Source organism: Silurus meridionalis, chromosome 24, assembly GCF_014805685.1.
Source record: "Silurus meridionalis isolate SWU-2019-XX chromosome 24, ASM1480568v1, whole genome shotgun sequence".
Taxonomy (NCBI): domain Eukaryota; kingdom Metazoa; phylum Chordata; class Actinopteri; order Siluriformes; family Siluridae; genus Silurus; species Silurus meridionalis.
Genome location: NC_060907.1, coordinates 9,879,530 through 9,900,577, shown reverse-complemented (window position 1 = coordinate 9,900,577; position 21,048 = coordinate 9,879,530). Strand labels below are relative to the sequence as shown.

Below are 21,048 nucleotides of genomic sequence, written 5' to 3'. Positions count from 1 at the left end.
GTTTTATGCCCCCTTCCCACCCAGCCCCATTAATAAGTCAAATCAATGGCAGTTACATCTGAGATAACATGCAATTGATACACTTTACAGCATTGGACACACTGATTCCAGGTGGAAACCCCACCCCTTTTCATGTACACCTGCCCACAAAAGCCCCGCCCCCTTTCCCACCCCAATACAATCCTTAAATAAGTCAGCTCATTCACACGTATCAAATCAAACAGAAAAGAAGGAACACGTTTCATCTTTAATTCTCTCCTTTAACTGAAGGCAACAAAAGCAACGAACGGAGGTCTTACCATCGGTGTGTGTGTGTGTGTGTGTGTGTGTGTGTGTGTGTGTGGGAGGTTTAGGGCTTGAACAAACTGACTGAGTGACTGCATAGTGAATATTTGGTTTAATTACATACAGGGGGGTAAAAAGTCCCGTCGTACAGCGCTGGAGGAGAGCAGGCCACACTCACACACACACACACACACACACACACACACACACTAATGCTATTGAAGCAGCTACACTGCTGTGATCTCTGCTTCTCATTCCACTGTCATGTACTGCTGCGCATCACAAATAAAAACACACACTGAAAAAAAATATTACAAATCAAATAATCATGACAGTACATTAATTAAATGTCAGCAAAAAAACCAAGAGGTACAGTTGGAAAATCGGAACAGTAACACGTTGAGCTTTCCTCAGATGTGTGTGTAATAACGGTACAGAGTAAGAGAGAGCATAACACAAAAAACTTTAAAAAAATACGTTCGTTCTGAGTGAATTGACATGCACAATATAATCTGATCGTATTTCATGGGATAACTTCCTTCTCTACGAGTCGGTCAGTAGGCAGAGGTCTTTCGGTATTGTTGCGAGAAATATCTTTCAACAGCAAAGCGCGTAGGTCCGGGCCCAAACACTGGACTCGAACTACTGAGGTCATTTTCGCTGGAAACAAGCTTTTGGAAGATGAACACGACATAAAATAGATCAAATTTCAGGGTTTTTTAGTTAATACAGTAAAATAGCTAGTCAAACTAAATTTACTAACGCCATCATTTCTTTTAAGTAACGGTAATAAAAAAAACGGTTTATATCATGTTTGATACATCTTTTTTTTTGTTATATCGAGTCATCTGAGAGCCAAATTGAGATCTGGGAGTGTTTGATGTTTACGGTAAATTACACAATAATTTGAGACCCCAGACATTCTATTCTAAATCGGACATCTGGCACAAACACTGATCACTATCATTATGGCGTAAGCCAGTGGTGTTCAATCTTTTCCTCAAAGGGCCGTTGTGTGCGTGTGTGTGTGCATGTGTGTGTGTGTGTGTGTAGGTTTTAACTCCAACCAACCAAGTCCACACCAAATTCTACCTGTTTAATTCTCATCATTTTCAATTAATATCAGTTATGGCTCTTAATTAGTTGGAATGAAAACCTGCACCCACACCAGCGCTCAGCTCAGCCTTAACTGCCTGATCATCCCGATCTTTCAAAATCTGATTTCAGAGAATTTTATTGTGTTATTTCAGATCAAATCTAACAATATAGACTAAACAGATTAGCTTATTGGTCTTCCATGAATAATGTTAAGGATCCAGTCAATTTTAAGGGTTTCTAAATCGGAGCCAAATCATTCTCTAAATGTGGCTCAGGCATGAGATTATGAAGCTTGAATATAAAAAAAAACCTTCCTTCTCGATCAGATTCAAATATTTAAAAAAAGTCAAAAATGACATCATGGTTATACAGGTATTAAACGATCAGATTACTCGTGATCCTGCTGGCAAGTTTCTTGAAATGTATCTAATGCAATTTAAAATGCGCTGTAACAAAAACACACGACCAAGTTAATCTAAACACAAGCACTTGAGCACAGCGAAGGCTGAGATGGTGTAAATATTCGGATTATTAGTATGCATGTGAACGCACTCAGTGAACTGGATGTAGTAAAGCGTGTGGAAATGTAAACGTGGATGAGGCTGTTCTCTCTCTTGTCCACACTTGAAATTTAGCGAGTACAATGCGCCGGCCTCAATATGCTTTAGGAAGCAGCTTCTTTCTTTTTATCGAATGGATGACACTTAATTCAGTGATGTTTCAGAAGACTTACAGACAGGAAGAGCAAGTGACTGACTGACAAACTGACAGAAGAACGTGATCATGTGGAGCCGAGAAGCAGATTTGGATGTTTGTACTCAACTGTACATATTTTGATAATGATGGCAGACTGGGAGGAAAAGGATGAAGCCCCCTCTTATAGAGATTGAGACAGCAATGGTTCAAACTGTAAAGCCTCCTTTTATACAGTCCATCTACCCAGACTGTTATATAACAGCAAAAAAACACAACAAAAAAACAAGCAATTAGGAGAAATTATAAAAAAAAACAACAAAAAAAAAAACAAACAAAAAAAAAAAAAACACTACATCCACCACAAGACGGAACAGGCTAAAGCTAACAAAATCACGCCTACTTACATGATTACAGCTAACCGCTGAAATAGAGCTCTTAATATAAATATGACCACTCGCACCTTTAATACTTGTTCTACCAACAATTAGTTAGCGATTAAATCTTGAAAATAAACAAACAAAACAAACAAAAAAACCTCCTTGGTGAGTCTTTTTCTTCACGTTCAGTCTTGCATGTATTTGGTTCACGTATAAACATTGCAACATTTTATTTTTTTGGTTTTTGGAAGAAAAAATAAAACAAAAAGTTGTAGTAGCCTATTAAGAAAAAAAGAAAAAAAAACTATTATTGTCCTTTGGGGAACAATAACAACAAAATATATCGACAGCAGCATCTAAAGCAAAAGCGGTAGCAGCAGTAACAATAAATAAATATGATCATAAAATTTAAAAAAAAAATTTCAACAATATGAATACGACAATAGAAACAGACTAATTGTCCCTAGAAATAAACAAACAAACAAAAATAAACAGGTATGTTGGTTGGATACTGTGGAAAGCTTCGATGCATTGTCCAAGGGAAAATAGAAGACTAACCTCGACACCATCAGAAAGATATGCTCCAAAAAACCTCACACTTTCCTTTTCTCTCTCTCCTCATCTCTCCATTCCTACATTCCCAACTTCCTTCACATTCCTTTATGCTTTCTCGTATCCTGCTGCTTTTCTTCTCGTGCTGATCCTTCTGTCGACGTACCATGTCCCGTTTTCTTCCCACCCCACTTTCTTTCGCTCTCTTGTTCTTTCTTCATCCCCTCCTTGCGCTCAAGCAGTGATTTGGCTTCGAAGAACAGCGACTTCTCAGCTACGGCTTTGGTTCTGAGAAAATGCAAGCTGTGGTCTGGTGACAAGGGATTAGAGGAGAGGAAATCGAAAATGCTTTGGTTCGCTGCTTGTGATGCAGAAAATGAATAGAGTATTCAAATAAATGGGGGAAATATCCAATAAAATCATCAAAGGATTGATTTAGATTGATGTCATCAACCGACTATTTCATGAAATGTATTCAAATTCCTCATTCCCAGACTCTTTCTCTCATATCATCCATTGTAGTAATGTATATAACAGTTAAACCACGATGTGGCAATTTTTCTTTATTCTCGATCAAATCACTTCCGCACTCAATCCCCTGAAGCCTGCTTTATACTCCAATCTAAAATGATCCCTGAAATCTTCATCAGGAAAAACTTAGGATTTGTCCGTGATCGGCGGATGTCGATAGTCGAATCGAAACGTTCCAATATCGTGACGCATATCTGTGCTCTGATCGGTCGGTAACGACAAGAACATTTTCGATCAACCAGCTGATGTTAATAATAGTCATGCTGCCTTTTCTTTTGAAGCTTAATCACTTATACATGTGCTTAATGACCACTTATAACCACTTACAACAAGGCTGTCTCTTATGAAAGCACTGTTTTTATTGGTAAGTGCCTGGATGATGTGATTAATATAAAACCTCCTGCCATTTAAAAAAAATCATATTGAAATCTATGATAATCTCACTTCTGCTAACTTAAATAATCATCTAAAAATCTTTTTTATCACTACTCACAATCTCTGATATTCTGTCCCAGCACTTCGGTCTGACGAAGCATAAACTAGGGGGTTAGTTGGGTATCAGCAAAAAACAAATCCCTTCTCACTCTTTCTCCTCATAGCATCCCTAGCGCTCTCCTGAGATGTGTAGAAAAATAAAAGTATAGTCTAGAATATATGCTACCATCTAATTTTTTTATATTTTTTTTTTGTCTTACAGCAAATATTTACTTCCCATCAGCAAATGTCGATTGTCAATCGACGTCGCTTCTGAGCACGATCTAACTAACGAGTCCCTAGTTTTCTAAACCGTGTGTTAGATTTGTTATTTAATGGATGGACACACATCAGAACTCAACCTTTTCCATACACTTCCCTTCGAGTTATTGAATATCTACGGACACGCGAGCTGTCCAGGAAAACGAGGACTTGCTATATATGAAGATTTCGATCTAGTAAGACTACTCACAAATGCACAAAATGCGCACGCACACACACACACACACACACACACACACACACACACACACACACACACACACACACACACACACACACACACACACCTTGGCTCAGTGTTGTTCGACTACTCTGTTCAGTCCCTGAGTAAGGGGCTAATGGACGATGTGGAGCGAATGAACGCGGTGAAGGACACAGCATCAGTATGAACACACGCTACGTAGGGCGGCTACACACACCGCGCAGCCATATGGCTTACACTGATTCGAAGTCAATACATGATGTAAGAAGTGATGATATTCACAGCTGTCGCTTTACACTGTACAGTGCTCTATAGCTTATACCGGTAGTGAACTCGTATGACACTACACATGTGAACGTGCACGACTAGCAACTCCTAAAGCTAATGTCCGTCCTGATAGAGTGGTGGATGAAAAGAAAGGAAAAAAATATATATATATATATATATATATATATTTATAAAGATAAATATAAATAGGTTTCAGATTTACAACACACTTGCCCGTGTCTGCCTATCAGTCATATTTACTCCGTCTCAAATCACTTGCTCCATCCTTTCCCCTTTTTTCCCCCCCCACACACTTCTCCACGCTTTCTTTCTCCCTCTTTCGTCCCTCTGTCTCTCCATCCACCCGTCCGTCTCTGCGAGTGCAGCTACCTGCTGAACAGCGAGTGAAGCTGGTGTTGGCTGTAGCACTGGCTGCTGCGTGGAGACTCTGTGCGCTCCATCACGGTCTGAAACCAGCCTGCAACATCCACCTCCAGCACTTCGTAGCGCCGGATGAAACTGTGTTCCTGTCGCATCAAAAAGGGAAAAGGTGAGAATTAAGAAACGGTGCGTACACCTTTACAGTTACGTTCTTAGACACCCCGGGAGATCCGAATATCCGCAAATTTTTGATGAACCCCCCACAGCCCCTGTGGTACCTTAGTGAATTCATCTAGACATTACGCCAGTAAGTTGGTTCCTTTTTAAAGCAGACTCAACAGAAAATGTGACGTAATGGACATAAATGCTTTATTTATCACTATTAATGAATAATACAATAATGCGTTTTAAAAATGTGTATAAAAATTTGTTAGTCAAAACAGTTTAAAATGTTATTCCTAACGTTCCTGAACATTCGGTCTCACTGCGGATTCCCGCAAATTTTAAAATAATCCGCAACTTGCTGTTAGTTATGTTACAAATGAGCTAATTTTCCAAGATGCGAATTATCGGCAGTTGATTGTACTATAGCCTATTAACTATTAAAAGTAAATCAATAAGCGTATACTCTGGTAAGGGTGATGGAGCTAAAACCTTTTTTGGACAGAGATTCATGAAGCAGTGAAAAGCATACCTGAGCCCTTCCCTGCACTTTTCAACACTATTTCCAGGAACAGTTGATTTTCATGCATGAAGACTTTGGTATTCTAGTCTAACAAGGTGCTGGTTGCTTCCTGAACCCCCCACAATACCCCACAAAGATTGGATGGATATTGTATATGACATGTTTCTAACACACATTTTTCAGAAAGAAAAAAAAAAAAAAACTTTTGCAGAATTATCTAGAGATTTTTAAGACCACATTTTTATAAGACACCAAACTACATTTGATTTTATTAAAACAATTCGAAAAAGTGCAACGTTAATTATAAATTACAATTTTAAACTGGAAACCTTCAATCCTAAAGCAACAGAACGACTGTTCACATGCAACTCACTAAGAAATGACAAAACGGAACTAAAGTCCATTTAGAAAAACACCTATTGGCCATGTCCACACTAATACGCTTTCGTTTGAAAACAGATTTTTTCGTCCATGCCGAAATGAAGCTAGCTTTTTGAAAACGCTCTTCAGAGTGGATAAATCTGAAGACACCGTTTTGATTGTGAAAGGGGAGTTTATTTGTTCCCCCCCGACACCTTTTTAGTCGTTTCAGCAACGTTTCAAAGAGCCGGAAAGTGAATAAACGGCAGGCGGAATTGACGCAGTTCGAAGAATCGTATGTTTTGCGCAATTTTTGGGAAAAGAAATGAAAATTAAAACACAGCTTTTTAGACGAAAATGTTTTCAAATATATCTGTATGAGTGTAGCCTTTCTTTTACAATTTTTATATATTTACAAATTATTATTTAATTTAATTTTAGAAAAACGAATAGGGCGATAGTTTACAAATCCGGACCTGGAAATCACTCAAATCAAATTCCACACTTCTTCCTACTTTTCCAAAATGCATTGGTAATGGAAAATATTACTTTCTCCCAACATTTTCAGAAAAATGTGTTCACTATATTCTGGACTAAGTGGGTTGAAAATGTGAGGCAATTTCATCCAGACTTTGTGGAGGTTTCGAACAAAAGTCCTTTTTGTGAATTCCTTTGCACACTTATTCCTGGTTACATATTGAATAAGTATGCTTTTTCCTACAGCCTCTACTATATACTACAATTACTATATAATACAAGATCCTACAATTAACAACATACAAATGACCTCCCCCAAGGAATTATTATTTTATTATTATTATTAACTTTTTCTGTATTTTAGAAAATGTACATATTCTAGAATTTGATGAAGGGAAAAAAAGAATAAGAACAATTTAAAGGCAGATAAGAATGTTACGATCCCTGTTTTGGAATAAGCACTGCTGTTTATGGTACTGCACTAAAAATAAAAAAGTACAAAATAAATCAATAAGTCATGACCCTGCAGACTTTACCAAAGCCTTCACTGTAACAGTGGCTGCTAAACAACCACGTATGGTCCATTAACACAAAATTATGTGACAGGAGCCCAAAATCACGCAGGTCAAGAGCTTCAGGTAATGTTCACATCCAAACGTCAGAAAAAAAGAAAAAGTGTGAAAGTGTGATCTCTGTGATTTTGTCAAATCTGATGGGCTGGTTTGAGTATTTCTTATCTCTAAAGCGAGCAAACATTAAGGAAGTGTCAATTATGAGGAAACAACTTGTTAAGGGAAGTGAGAGGAAAATGGAGATTGGTTCAAAGATGTTTTTCACTCTTTACGTTCGTGGTGAACAGAAAAGCATCTCCGCATGCACTAAACTTTAAGGTGAATGGGCTACAACACCACATCAGTTTCCACATCTGTCAACCAGATTTCTGACCTGTTTGGGTGAGCCTTTGTATATTATAACCTCAGAAACTTGTTCTTGGCTGACATAAATGGAAACTGATGTGGTCCTTCTGGTGTTGATGCAGACAGTTGAAAAAGTGATTAGTTGAGATTATAGATTTCCTGTTATCTCAGACCAGTCTGGTCTGAACCGTTTCAGCATACTGACACTGTTTTTTGTTTTTCGCACCATTCTGTATAAACAGTTGTGTGTGAATTCCAATGGTAACAACAGTTTTTGAAAGACTCAATGATTATGCCAAAAGTCACAGTGATAACATGTCCATCCCCCCCGTCCCCCACACACACACATTCTGATGTTTGATGTGACAACCTCCATTTTATAATTGATGCTAAATGTAACTCTAATGTCAGAAACAAGACAATTGTAGACACTGATGCTAATAACAGAAGTCATGTGAAACACTTACAAGCAGCTTGTGGTATTTTGGCCTTTTTCTGTGATCCTTTGTGAGGCTACATGGACAAAGAGCAAAATAATATCCATTCAGAACACTAAATAATAAAAGACAGCTGGAATTGAACGTGAACTGCATATTTGATCTTTCAGGAAGACATGCGGACAGTGTGTATATGTGCATATGCATGTATACCAGTCTTTAACAAAGGACTGGAAGTCGAGGGAGAAGCCCATGTTGAGAGGCAGAAGAGGAGGGTCCTCCTGTAGCACTTTGGTCAGCACCTCAAAGTCTGTCTTGCAGTTCTTATATGGGAATTGTCCAGTGGCCAGCTCCACCTACAGGACATGGGGAACACATGGGCAAGCAGACATAAGTTAAAAATGATCAATCACAATATATGCTGTAATAAAAATAAAAACAAATGCTGTTGATACTGGAAACTTTTCAGTAGAAAACAGTGAAATTTGCTTTATATGAAGCCTGTACAAATTACCAAACAAATTTACACAAAGAATGGAAAAAAAAGAGCTGCTGTTAATCTGTTTATAGCAGAATTTCCCAAACACCAGGTCACAACCCAGTAGCAGACCAGGGAAGAAATGCTACCGGATCGCAAGAACGTTCTGAGGAAAACACCTATAGACTTGATGCAATTATTTCTCGTGCGCTTTGCCAAAATTTACATAAGGCACAATCTCTCGCTATTATTTGTACACGCCTATATATATATATATATATATATATATATATATATATATATATATATATATATATATATATATATATATATATATATATATATATATATATATATTTTTTTTTTTTTTTTTTCCAAAGTTTGGTATTATTTCAAACTAGATCATAAAGAAAACAGCACGCTTTTTCTTTTTTTTTTTCTTTTTTAAACGATTACTCAATAAATAAATAAATAAATAAATAAATAAATAAATAAAGTGTGCTTAATTCCAAATTTTTCATAAAAATTCCATATTTCTCGCAAACTTTTCTGGTGCATCCACCAATAACTATGTTGTCGGCCTGAAGTTTGAAGCTGTTATTGTATGAATGAGTCTCTTCTGCTTCATCGGTCTTGTTCCGTCTCCTCCAGAGCTGATTGGTAGACAGTTCTTCCCAGGGAAGAAGGGAGCCTTAGTTTGAGATCATGTGATTCTCTTAAATTGTATCACATTTATTAATTTTTATGTATAAAGCTTTCTGCCACACAGATGGGGTGATGCTGCAATCTTTCAATCTGTCTGATTCTCTGCCTCTTTCTCTGTCTTACTACTGGCAGCCAGTCAAAGCATGTTGGGGCCCAAAGTTAGTTAAATGTGGTGTAAAAAAAGAAAAAAGGAGAAAATAGTGTGAATACATAGTCACTTATATAAATAGCACAAGTTTGGCTCCAGTCTAGAAAGTCACAAACAGATTACAAGCAATTACAATGGTTATATAAACCCTGTATCATAGATAAGAATGTTTATGGTTATCAGCTAAGAATCAGTGGTAAACAAATTACACAATCTATGTACTTGAATTAATGTAGAGATACACTAGATAAAATATGACTTCAGTAAATGTGTCCCATTAAACGTTCACTTGAGTAAACATACTAAATTATTTGCCTTCAAATGTACTTAAGTATCCAAAGAACTATGATTTATTACTACTATAATGTTCCTATTAACATTTTTATCATAAGGCGCTTCACTTAATTAACTGTTTATGTGAAAATACTAATGTTATTCTTAGCACAGCGATCTATAAATAGAATAATATTAATTATTCAAACACAGATTGATATTAAAATAATCATGCGCCGTGTTTGACCGGTTACGTTTTTATTCGCTTATAAATAAAAAGGAACGACTCATTTCGCAAAATGAAATGAGTAAAAAAGTAAGATATGATATTGAAATGTAGTGAAGTGAAAGTAAAAGTCTCCCCAAACGGAAATACTTCAGTAAAGTACAGATACGTGGAAAAGCTACTCAAGTACAGCAACAAATTACATTTACTTCCTTACTGTCCACCACTGATAAACATGTATAGAGTTATATACACCCTAAACCAGAGTAGTACAACCTTATGAAGCAAATGGAAAGCGTACCAGAGAGATGCCGAGACTCCACACGTCGGCTCTGATGTCATAGTCCGGCTTACTGGGGTCTGGAGGGTCTATTCTTTCAGGCTGAACATCACACACACACACACACACACACACACACACACACACACACACACACACACACACCAACAGATTACACTACATCCATAGTACGGAGTATGTCAGTGCTCTATAGTGTGGTCGCTTGTGGAACATTTGCATGTGTGGGCATGACAGTTTGCACAGTTCACTAAACACCATAATCAGCCAGATTGCGAAATTGTGTCCTCGCTCACCGCCATGTACGCAGCACAGCCGGCGCTGCGGGTTTTAGCTTTGGAGTCGACAAGGCGGCCGCTGATTCCAAAATCGCAGAGCTTAATTTGGCCTTTAGCGTCCAACAAGATGTTTGAAGGCTTCACGTCTCGGTGGATGACGCCATGCTTCTCCTTCAGATACAGCAAAGCCTTCACTATCTGCAAAAACACAAGTGGGGGAAAAAAAACGATTTTTAGCTTGTAAAAGTGGGGGAAAAAAAAGTCAACATGAGTTCTAATGTCACATTTAAAGCCACTAATGTCACAATGGAGTCTCACCGCTACGGTCATCTTCCCCAGAATGAGCTCCGGTATGGGCCCCTGTATCCGCTTTTTTAGCTTCTCTGCACATGTCCCCATCAGCTCCATGGCAATGAAGACATCAGTCTGTGAGCAAGGTGATATGATTTGGATTTTTACATTTTTATACTGGATAAACAAAATTTCCATGTAAAATAGTATGAAAAAAAAAAAACTCCCCAAAAAAACCCGTATTGAATCATGAAAATGTGCTGAATGAAATAAAAACAAACACAGTAATTAATAGATAAACTTATATAATTACAAAATTATAAGTAATAAATTTTATATAGCGCTCTCCGCACAGCATGCTGTCTCTTATGTAAAAACAAACAGCATGTGGTGTCAGGGATTCGCCTCTAGAGGCCGCTCTCGTAATGACAGCGGACCTTCTCAGCTGCTCCAGCAATGGAGGCAAGCTGGAAAAACAGTCAGTATGGATTGCCGCTGATAGATCCGGCAACTATTAGTTGAAACCGAAGAATCGGGCAAACTCTAGTTGCCGGACTGCATGAACACATGAATAACTTATGCACCTAAATACAATGGCCAGTAAAAATGTGTGTATGACTCACGTTAGTGACTATAGCTCCATAGCACTGGATGATGTACGGACAGTCATGGCTCTTTAAGACAACGTCCAGATCCATAAGAATCCTCTTATTCTCATCCTTATTACCCGTCCGCCGCATTTGCTGTATACACACACAGACACACATTTGTGCAAAAAGAACAAACAGGGCATGTTGAAGCAGCTAACAAAATCACACGCTTGCTCACAAACACACACACAGAGCTGGTAACATGCAGGGTTGTAAAAAGTAAACAGTAATTACTTCTTGGCATTAATAGTAGGACTTCAGAAAGGCAATTACAGAAAGAAAAACCCAAGTGCACATGTACACACATTTCTTTATTTGTCCCGACAAGAAGCACTTACACACAAACAAAAAAGAAATCCTAAGAGCGAAGGGACACCATTTGCAAACAGTGCACTGCATTAAGAGAGGGCATGTCATGGTGTGTAGAACACTCAAATATATATATTTTTTATTAAATCATGTCCTTTTTCATTGAATCTGTGCTTATATGGTCATGATTCTGCTTGATTGTACCCAAACACTTAGACAATGCAAGTCAGCTAAACTACTACCTTCTCTATTAGTCGTGTGTGTGTGTGTGTGTGTGTGTGTGTGTGTGTCCGTGAATTTGCTCTTACCTTGACAGCGATGACATGGTCGGTTTTTTTAAAGCGCACTTTAAACACCTGTCCACAGGTACCGCTTCCAATCTCACCCTCGTTAATCAGATCAGTGACCTCCGCAGGGTAACGCTGCAGAACACGATTACGGAAAATAAGCAGTTAAGCTGCGTGAAAAGACAGTTTACAATTATTTTTTAACGTTAAATTATTAAAACATTCAACGTTATTCTGCAAATATGACATTTAGCCACAAAGAGATTTCTGAAACAACAAAAGCTGTGTCTTATATTTCAGTAGCAGAGCTTCCAAAATTATTACAATGATTCTCAATGCCAAAAAACAAGGTGATTCTTATGTATTTACTGAATAAATTCACCACTGACAAAGACCAACACTTGTGAATTCCCCTAGCCGGGATTAATAAAACTAAAGAGGTAAAGCATCTATCAGAAATGAATCACGGTTTTCTGTCCTTTCCCCCTTTAGTGAAGTGGATTATCCACTTGTTGAATTTTTTTCAAGTATCTTCGTATCACTGTGACAATGGTTTAGAAATGCTGGCTAACAAGTTAAGGTTGCTACTTGTGATGTCAATGGTACAATCTCACCTGTCCATCAATCTTCAGGTAACCCGTCTGTTTCATAATTTCCTGTAGTTTCTGGTCTATTTCAGCACTGAGCAAACAGAAACATGTTTAGATTACTGTATACAGTGTGTTATTATCCATCTCTTACTCTATCTACACACACACACACACACACACACACACACACACACACACACACACACACATATTGGAGGTCAACCAATAGCTATGTTGGATACTGGATTAAAAATATATAAATAAATAAACATAACACTGTAAAATAGTACTGAAATTTAATAATAATAAAAAACAATACTGACTCACGTGCTAAATAAAATAAGTATGAATACATTATAATAATAAATTGAATTATTAGCAGAGATTGATATTAAAAGTAACACGCTAAATAAATAAAACCAACAATTATATCCAAAATAAATGAAAGAAATAAAAAATAAAAAACATGACAGTGTCAGTAATTCGCCTTTAGAGGCTGCTCCCGTTCTGTATATTGCAACCCGGAAAAACTATCGGTATGGATTTGTGCTGATTGCCGTCAGTTCCTGCAATCAACTATCCGTGCCGATTAATCGGTAAAACCGATAAATCAGTCGACATCTAGTGTGTATGCGTGTATAAAAATGTTTTTTTTTTCCCCCAAATGCGCTTATAGCTCGCGTACTTCTCTAAGCTCTTCTGCAGGCCATAGGGTGGAGTAGGCAATGTGAGCATGTGTCGTGGTCGACTGGGGTACGAGTGGTGCTGTGGTGAGCTCTCTGAGGAAGAGGAGCGGCTCCCGCCATCGTTGGCCAGTGGCAGCTGCAAAGCTTAACATAAGGAAGATTGAGGGGAGAAGAAGAAAAAAGAAATCAGAAGAAAACGCCATCAGAAGAAGTGTGGAAACTGAGTGTTTGACAGATTGAAAAGTGGGACCTTCATTTAATTTTTAAATGTAGCCAGACAATCTGTAATGTATACCGTTTTGCCCTCACATTTCTAGGAGGATCTCTAGAGCTTAAAACATTTTTTTGCCTCATGATTAACCCCAATTTGTTCCAGGTATACTGGATGCCTGGTATTCACCTTATAGTAATACGTTAAACTACATAAAAGTCTCCCAAAAATGCCGACGTAGCAAAAACTGTGCTTAAAAATTCTATGTTCAGCCTTACATCGTAAAGGCTTATTGATTGCCGTGCTTCGACTTTCCTCCACCAGAAAACATGCCTGTGGACGAAAATTGGTTAGTTTGGGTTAGTCAGTGCAGTCGGGTGTCTGAGCCGCACACAAACATCAACACACCTGCAGTACACACAAAGACACACACTCTTGCAGCGTCAAGAACGTTCAGCCATTCCCAAAGACATACGAACAGTGAGAGATGAGGAAAAAGGTCAGACTAGTTCAAACCCAGCCATAACAGACCTTTTCAGATGCTCGGTCAAGTGCTGTATTAGCTTGTATGTTTACGTGTGAACGTTTGCGACCGAGCCGTGCAGTTACAGTGACCTCATGCACAGTGTCTGTCCATCCATCGAAAACAGGTTAATCCATTCTCCAACTCAAACACACTGTGTCTCTCTCTCTCTCTTTCACACACACACACACACACACACACACACACACACACACACACACACACACACAGAGCTCTGCCACTGAAACTTGCTCTAGCTGAGAAAGAGAGGAATGGAATGAGGATGGATGGATGGATGGATGGATGGATGAGCAGAGAAATGAGAAAAGAGGATGCAGGAAAGGACAGAATCAGACTGAGGTGATGCATAAAGTCGCAGTATTTGCTCAAGTCGGACATTCAGTGCTTTAATTTTCGCAGCATGAGTGATGAAATAAAATGCAAGGGTGATGTATGAACGATCATCTTTGCAAAAGTGTGGAGTGGAACAAAAAAAAAAGAAAAAAAAAAGAAGTGATATTATGACTAAATTTGCATGCAAAGGCCTGCATGTAATCTGAAAATATTTACAGAAAATGCATAAATTATTAAGGTATAAATGTCAAAAATGTAAAATGTAAAAATGTCTGAAATTTTACAATGAAAATAAAGAATTTGCATTTCTTGCAATATTTAAAAAAAATAGTGTGTGTGTGTGTGTGTGTATTTAAGTTTTTCCTGGACAGAAATCTCATTCAGACATCAATTTTTTTCTTTCCATTTTTTTTTTTTTTTTAACAACTGAGCCATCATCGACATGACTAATAAACATAAAATACTGGACTGCATGTGGGCAGAGCTAATCCGATAAATCCGAAAAAAAAAAAAAGTAGGGGACAAAATAAATGAATAATATTATGATGTTTGTACATGAAATAGAGGGAGGTGGAGAAGAGGGGGGGGGGGAGAGAGAGAGAGAAAGAGGGATGCAGCGGCAGAGGGTGATTTGGTGAATGGTACCTGCGCGCTGGGAAGGGGCTGGAGCAGGACTGAGCTGGATCACGATGACTAGATACGGGAAAGAAAAACACACGCTCATTATCTAAGAGAGAAATAAAAATCAGTCATTCTGCGCCCCTCACACACTGAACAGGTCTCTTCTAATCTTGAACTTGTATACACAAACACTTCACGCTCCTATATCTGATGCTAGATTACATCTCATCTTCCATTTAGGCAAAAAAAGCTTACACACACACACACACACACACACACACACACACACACACACACACACACACACACACACACACACACACACACACACACACACACACACACACACACAAGCTTCTACAAACCTGCCTGCCACATAGATCAATATTTAGGCACCAAAGTACCTAAAAAAAAATCTCATGTCATGACTTACACTAAAATCAGTTCATCAGATCACATGTATACATTACTATGAACTAAGTGCACTTCATCCACCATTTTTTAGCCCTTCTTTACTCCTTAATGTAAATCCCTCTAAATCTCTACCCTGATTATACAGCAGTGCGAATCTCACCTAGAAACCATCCAAGTCCCATGTTGTAGAGAATAAAGAGAGGTTTTCACTTACACACTACAGCACAGTAAAATTCCTTTTTCACATATCGAGCTTGTTATGAAGCTGGGGCCAAAGCACAGAGTCAGACATGATGTGGCCCCTGGAGCAAAAAGGGTTAAGAGCCTTGCTCAAGGGCACTTAGTGGCAGCCTGTTAATGGTGACTTCTAATCATAACCCAGAGCCTAACCATTAAGCTACCACTTTGCAGAAAAAGTCCAAAAATTATACATAGATCTCTAAAACCAAACCTTCCTCTCGTCACTTAAATCATGCATTAATTTCTAGTTTCGGCCCAACCAATGGGTGTGTAGGAATTTGAGACTCACTATAGGCACACTGCCTTTAAACAGCAACTGGCAAATTCCTGTCGTGTTCATGTATCCGATGCATCGAGTAAATGTAATGTAGACCGACATGATGCCTGTTCACACCCGTACTATCACGTAACATTCGACAAGCCACATTTTCTGATTCCAACTACACAGGTGCTTACCACAAAGCATATGAGATAAACATGTGCCTACAGTTTCTACACCAGATCTTTGCCACAACTCCATCAGCCCCTTGACCAAAACCCAATTAAACCATACACAGGGATAAACCGATATACATGTGATTTTCAGATTATTCATTTCGGTCAACTGAACCTCTCTAGCCTTGTGAGACGGTGAGAAATCAGACTCGGTCCACCGGTTACAATTGGTCTTGAACACTGGTCAAGTGTAAATGTACTAAAACACAAATGAAACCTCTTCCTATACATTATATAATTTAAAACAAGGCTCATGAAACGCTGATGCCATGGCAACCACGTTGTGCATAAAAACACTAAATAAATGTCAGGGAATGATTCAATGACGCTACTGAAATGGTCTATCTGGTTACTAATGTGAACGCTAGTTGTTATATGCTGATGAGAATCCAAAACAAAAGCACTTGGGGTGACTAGGTGAAAAATATGTTGTAGATGACTTAAGACGCATTTATCCTTTAACTGCACAATATCTGTCCACAATCCAAATCCAGGATAAAGTCAAGTGTGAACAGGATTTTATAAAGCTTGGTCCCTTTGTTGAACAGATTTAAAGACATTATACAGACAAAAACTGTAACCATATTGTGCATAAAAACACTGAAAATATCTTAGATGATTTGCTTCTTATTGATGCTACTGAAATTTACAATTCAGTTACTAATGTGAACACAACTGGTTATATGCTGATGAGGATCCAAAACGTGTAAAGTGTAAACTCCATTTTACATGTCTTAAGATTAATTTACCCTTTTAGGTGCAGTTCCACAATATCTGTCTAAAAATCCATATCGAGAACAAAATCTCAACTCCAAGTGTGAACAGGATTTTTCCAGAACATGATCCCTTCATTTTAAGATATTTAAGAGCAAAGGGTGTAGATGAAGAAGAGACTTTATACAAATAGACATGAAATCTGTAATCATATTGTGCATAAAACCACTGATCAAATGTAAGGAGGCGATTTGCTTCTTATCAGTGCAATACCGAAATCAGTTTTTGTATCCTATTACTAATGTGAACACAAATGGTTGTATGCTGATGAGAATACAAAACAGAAAATATTCATGGAGTGAAATCCATTTTACATACCTTATACGCATTTACACTTTTAGGGGAAACTGCACAATATCTATATACAATCCAAATCCAGGATTAAATCAACAGCATTTTTTGCAAAATGACATTCCTTTATTGCAGGGGTCACCAACCTTTTTGAAACTGAGAGCTACGTCTTGGGTACTAATTAATGTGAAGGGCTACCAGTTTAATACACACTTCTATAAAAAAAAAAAAAAAATAAAAAAAAACAAATTTGCTCAATTTACCTTCAATTATATGTTATTATTAATAAAAGTGTGTTATTAATGCAAGTGTGATTTTGTCAGGGAACCATCAGCCACGCCTCCCTCCAAGGCTCTAACTCTCATTCAGCCTCCCCCTGTTCCCCATTACCTTTCCCCTTTATAAGCTCCCAATTCCACCCCACTCGGGTCTACTCGTTACCGTGAGAGATCTACCGGACTTCCTACCACCAGTATTCCCCGTACTTCCATGCTCCTGGCTCTGCTTCAGAGGAAGCGCTCAAGACAGGTTTGCCTTTATAGGTCCACATTGGCGATCATCCCTGGACTACCCGCATTACGGATCCTACCCACTCTCCGGTTCGTACGTCAAGCCTCTCTGCCATGTATATGTTCAGACTTAATAAAGACAAGGTGTTAAACCATAGTCCGGTTCCTGACTCTTTGTCTATCCATGACAGATTTAAAAAAGAATAGCAACAAAAAAAATTTATGCAGATCACTGGTAAGTGGCACAATGGTGACCCCCTGCTTTATTGTACAGATTTAGGATCAATAGGAAAAATTTAAGAAGAAACATACAAACACATGAAATCTGCAACCATAGTGCATAAAATCACTGCTCAAATGTTAAATGATTTGCATTTTTATTGATGCTACTGAAATCAGTTTTTTATCCGTTTACTAATGTAACCGCAAGTAGTCATTTGTTAATGAGAATCCTAAACAAAAACACCCATGGAGCAATTAGGTAAGCATTTGCACTTGTAGGTGCAATTTCACAATATTTATCTACAATCCATATCCAGGACAAAATCCCAACTCCAAGTGTGAACCAGATTTAAGACCAAAGCATATACAGTAGATGGAAACTGGGACTGACAGACATGAAATCTGTAAGCATGTTGTGCATAAAACCACTGATTAAATGTTAGTAAGTTTTGAGTTCAGAGTTTGACTGATGCTACTGAAACCAGTTTTCTATCCCGTTACTAATGTGAACAAGTGGTTATATGCTAATGAGGATCCAAAACAAGAAACATTCATGGAGCACCTAGATGTAAAATCTCTCTTAATGTCTTAAAATGCGTTTATCATTTTAGGTGAAACTCCAATATCTGCCTACAAATCCAAATCCAATCCCATCCTGACTTCAAATGTGAACAGGGTTCTTCCAAAACCGGATCCATTTCGTTGAACAGATTCAAGACAAAAGAGCACAGATGAAAAAGGATCTTTATACAGACAGACATGAAATCTGTAACTGAGTATCTGTTTTTGATTAGCACAGGTTTTATTGCGAAATAGGGACCAGTGTGAACACGACACCTCCACAATTGGCATCTAAAATGTGTGCGCGCGTTTACGTGTGTGACGTGTAAACCGCCTTTATACATGCCATTTTAATTCATCGGAACTGCTTGTAAAAATTTCGGTAAAAGAAAAGAGAGCCTAATTCGGATTATTTGGGTGCTTGTGTCTCCAGACTGAATCCTGACATTAACGTTAGCATACTGGCAACTCAAAATTGGCATTCTAATGTGAGTTAGCTAGCTAGCTTTCGGTCAGATCTTTCACTTTAAAACCGCTTTTAATACCGGTACATTTTTTCTTATACGGGAAAATTATTTTATTCCTAAACTAAAAAATATATGTAAAAAATAATAATAAAAATAAAAGGTATAATAGGCCGAGATAGCGCTCGTTAGCTAGCTGAGGGACAAGGGCCTGCTAGTTTAGCTTTAAAATTATACGGCAAACGGCGGAACTACACGTTGTGTCAAAATGAATAATACTCGTATTTATGTAAACCCTAAACGGTGTGAACAGGACAAAGACGCTGAGACAGGAGGAGAAGCTGTAGCTCCACACACCGGGGTTTTGTTTATGTAGCCCTAGCCTTTTAGCTTGCTAGCCCCCTAGCATTTTCCCCCGTGCTCGCTCTCGGCTGAAGTCTCCCGAACCTTCCGCGCGCACTTACTGGGCCTGGGGCGCGAGCGCTGCGGGCTCATGTCGATGTTGAGGTCGATCCGTCTGCGGGGTTCATTATTCTCCTGCTTCAGTTTCTCCTCGATTCGGGAGAGTCTCTGTTCCAGCGACGACATCTTGGAAAAATTTAGCACCATCGGAGCGTCTCCACGCAAAAACTACACACACACACAAACACCACCCAGCGGTAGGAACAGGATCTGCACATCACCGTGCAGAACAAACCCCACACCTGCACGCTAAATGCCACATTCAGAGTGTAATAGTGCAATTCTCCCTCCTTCCTCAGTGGTTACAATGTTGGATGCTCAGAAGGTCTTCTTCTTCTTTCGTCTTCTCCCATTAGGGGTTGCCACAGCGGATCATCCGTCTCCATACCCCCCTGTCCTGTACATTTGTTTCTTTCAAACCATCTACCTGTATGTCGTCCCTCACCACATCCATAAACCTCCTACTTGGTCTTCCACTTTACCTCCTTCCTGGTGGCTTCATCCTCAGCATTCTCCTACTGATATACCCCATGTCCCTCCTCTGCACATGTCCAAACCACATCCCTCACTTTGTTTCCAAAACGTCCTACATGTGCTGTCCCTCTAATTAACTCATTTCTAATCCTGTCTATCTTCATCACTCCCAACGAAAACCTCAACATCTTCAGCTCTGCTACCTCCAGCTCCGCCTCCTGTCTTTTACTCAGTGCCACTGTCTCTAAACCGTACAACATCGCAGGTCTTACCACAGTCCTATAAACTTTCCATTTCACTCTTGCAGATACTCTTCTATCACAAAACACTCTTTTCTTTACTTCTCTAACACACTCTCCATTACTTTGCACTGTTGATCCCAGGTACCTGAACTCCTCCACCTTCTCCAACTTTTCTCCCTGCAACCGCAGCACTCCACTGCCCTCCCTCTCATTCACACACATGTACTCTGTCTTACTCCTACTGATTTTCCTTTTCCCTCGTCTCCAGCACATACCTCCACCTCTCCAGGCTCTTCTCAACCTGCTCCTTACTCTCACCACTGCAAACAGGAAAGGGCTCAGAGCCGATCCTTGATGCAGTCCCTCCTTCACCTTGAACCAGCCTGTCATTCCTACTGTCACACTGTCCTCATACATGTCCTGCACCACCCTCACATACTTCTCTGACACACCTGACTTCCTCATACAATACCACAACTCCTCTCTCAGCACCCTGTCGTACGGTTTCTCCAAATCCACGAACACACAGTGCAACTCCTTCTGACCTTCTCTATACTTCTCCATCAACATTCTCAAAGCAAATAATGCGTCTGTGGTGCTCTTCCTCGGCATGAAACCATACTGTTGCTCACAGATGGTCACCTCTCAAAACTCCACTGCCATCTCTCCTAAACATCTCCATGCTTCTACTGGTATGTCATCTGGTCCAACCGACTTTCCACTCTTCATCCTCTTAATCGCTGCTCTCACTTCCTCCTTACTAATCCCATCCACTTTCTGCTTCCCCATCTACACACCATCCAACCTTCTCTCTCTCTCTCATTTTCCTCATTCATCAGCTGCTCAAAATACTCCCTCCATCTTCTCAACACTTTCTCCTCACTAGTCAACACATTTCCATCTCCATCCTTTATGGCTCTAACCTGCAGCACATCCTTCCCAGCTCTGTCT

General features: G+C 39.0%; 1 protein-coding gene across 2 annotated transcripts; it reads right to left on the bottom strand.

Annotated features, from left to right (window-relative positions):
- Positions 1-232: 232 nt before the first annotated feature.
- Positions 233-19,697, bottom strand: map2k7 (mitogen-activated protein kinase kinase 7). Of its 2 annotated transcripts, XM_046837761.1 has the most exons (12): positions 19,384-19,697; positions 14,974-15,021; positions 13,240-13,384; positions 12,579-12,645; positions 11,986-12,099; positions 11,342-11,461; positions 10,746-10,853; positions 10,446-10,625; positions 10,153-10,233; positions 8,235-8,377; positions 8,052-8,097; positions 233-5,291 (listed from the first exon to the last, which is right to left on the bottom strand). In XM_046837761.1, the coding sequence occupies exons 1-12, from the start codon at positions 19,526-19,528 to the stop codon at positions 5,151-5,153; spliced, it is 1,338 nt and encodes a 445-aa protein (XP_046693717.1). In that variant the 5' UTR covers positions 19,529-19,697; the 3' UTR covers positions 233-5,150. The 2 variants fall into 2 exon arrangements, with proteins under 2 accessions (XP_046693717.1, XP_046693718.1); XM_046837762.1 differs by lacking the exon at positions 14,974-15,021 and having other exon boundaries at positions 19,384-19,692.
- Between the last annotated feature and the right edge of the window lie 1,351 nt (positions 19,698-21,048).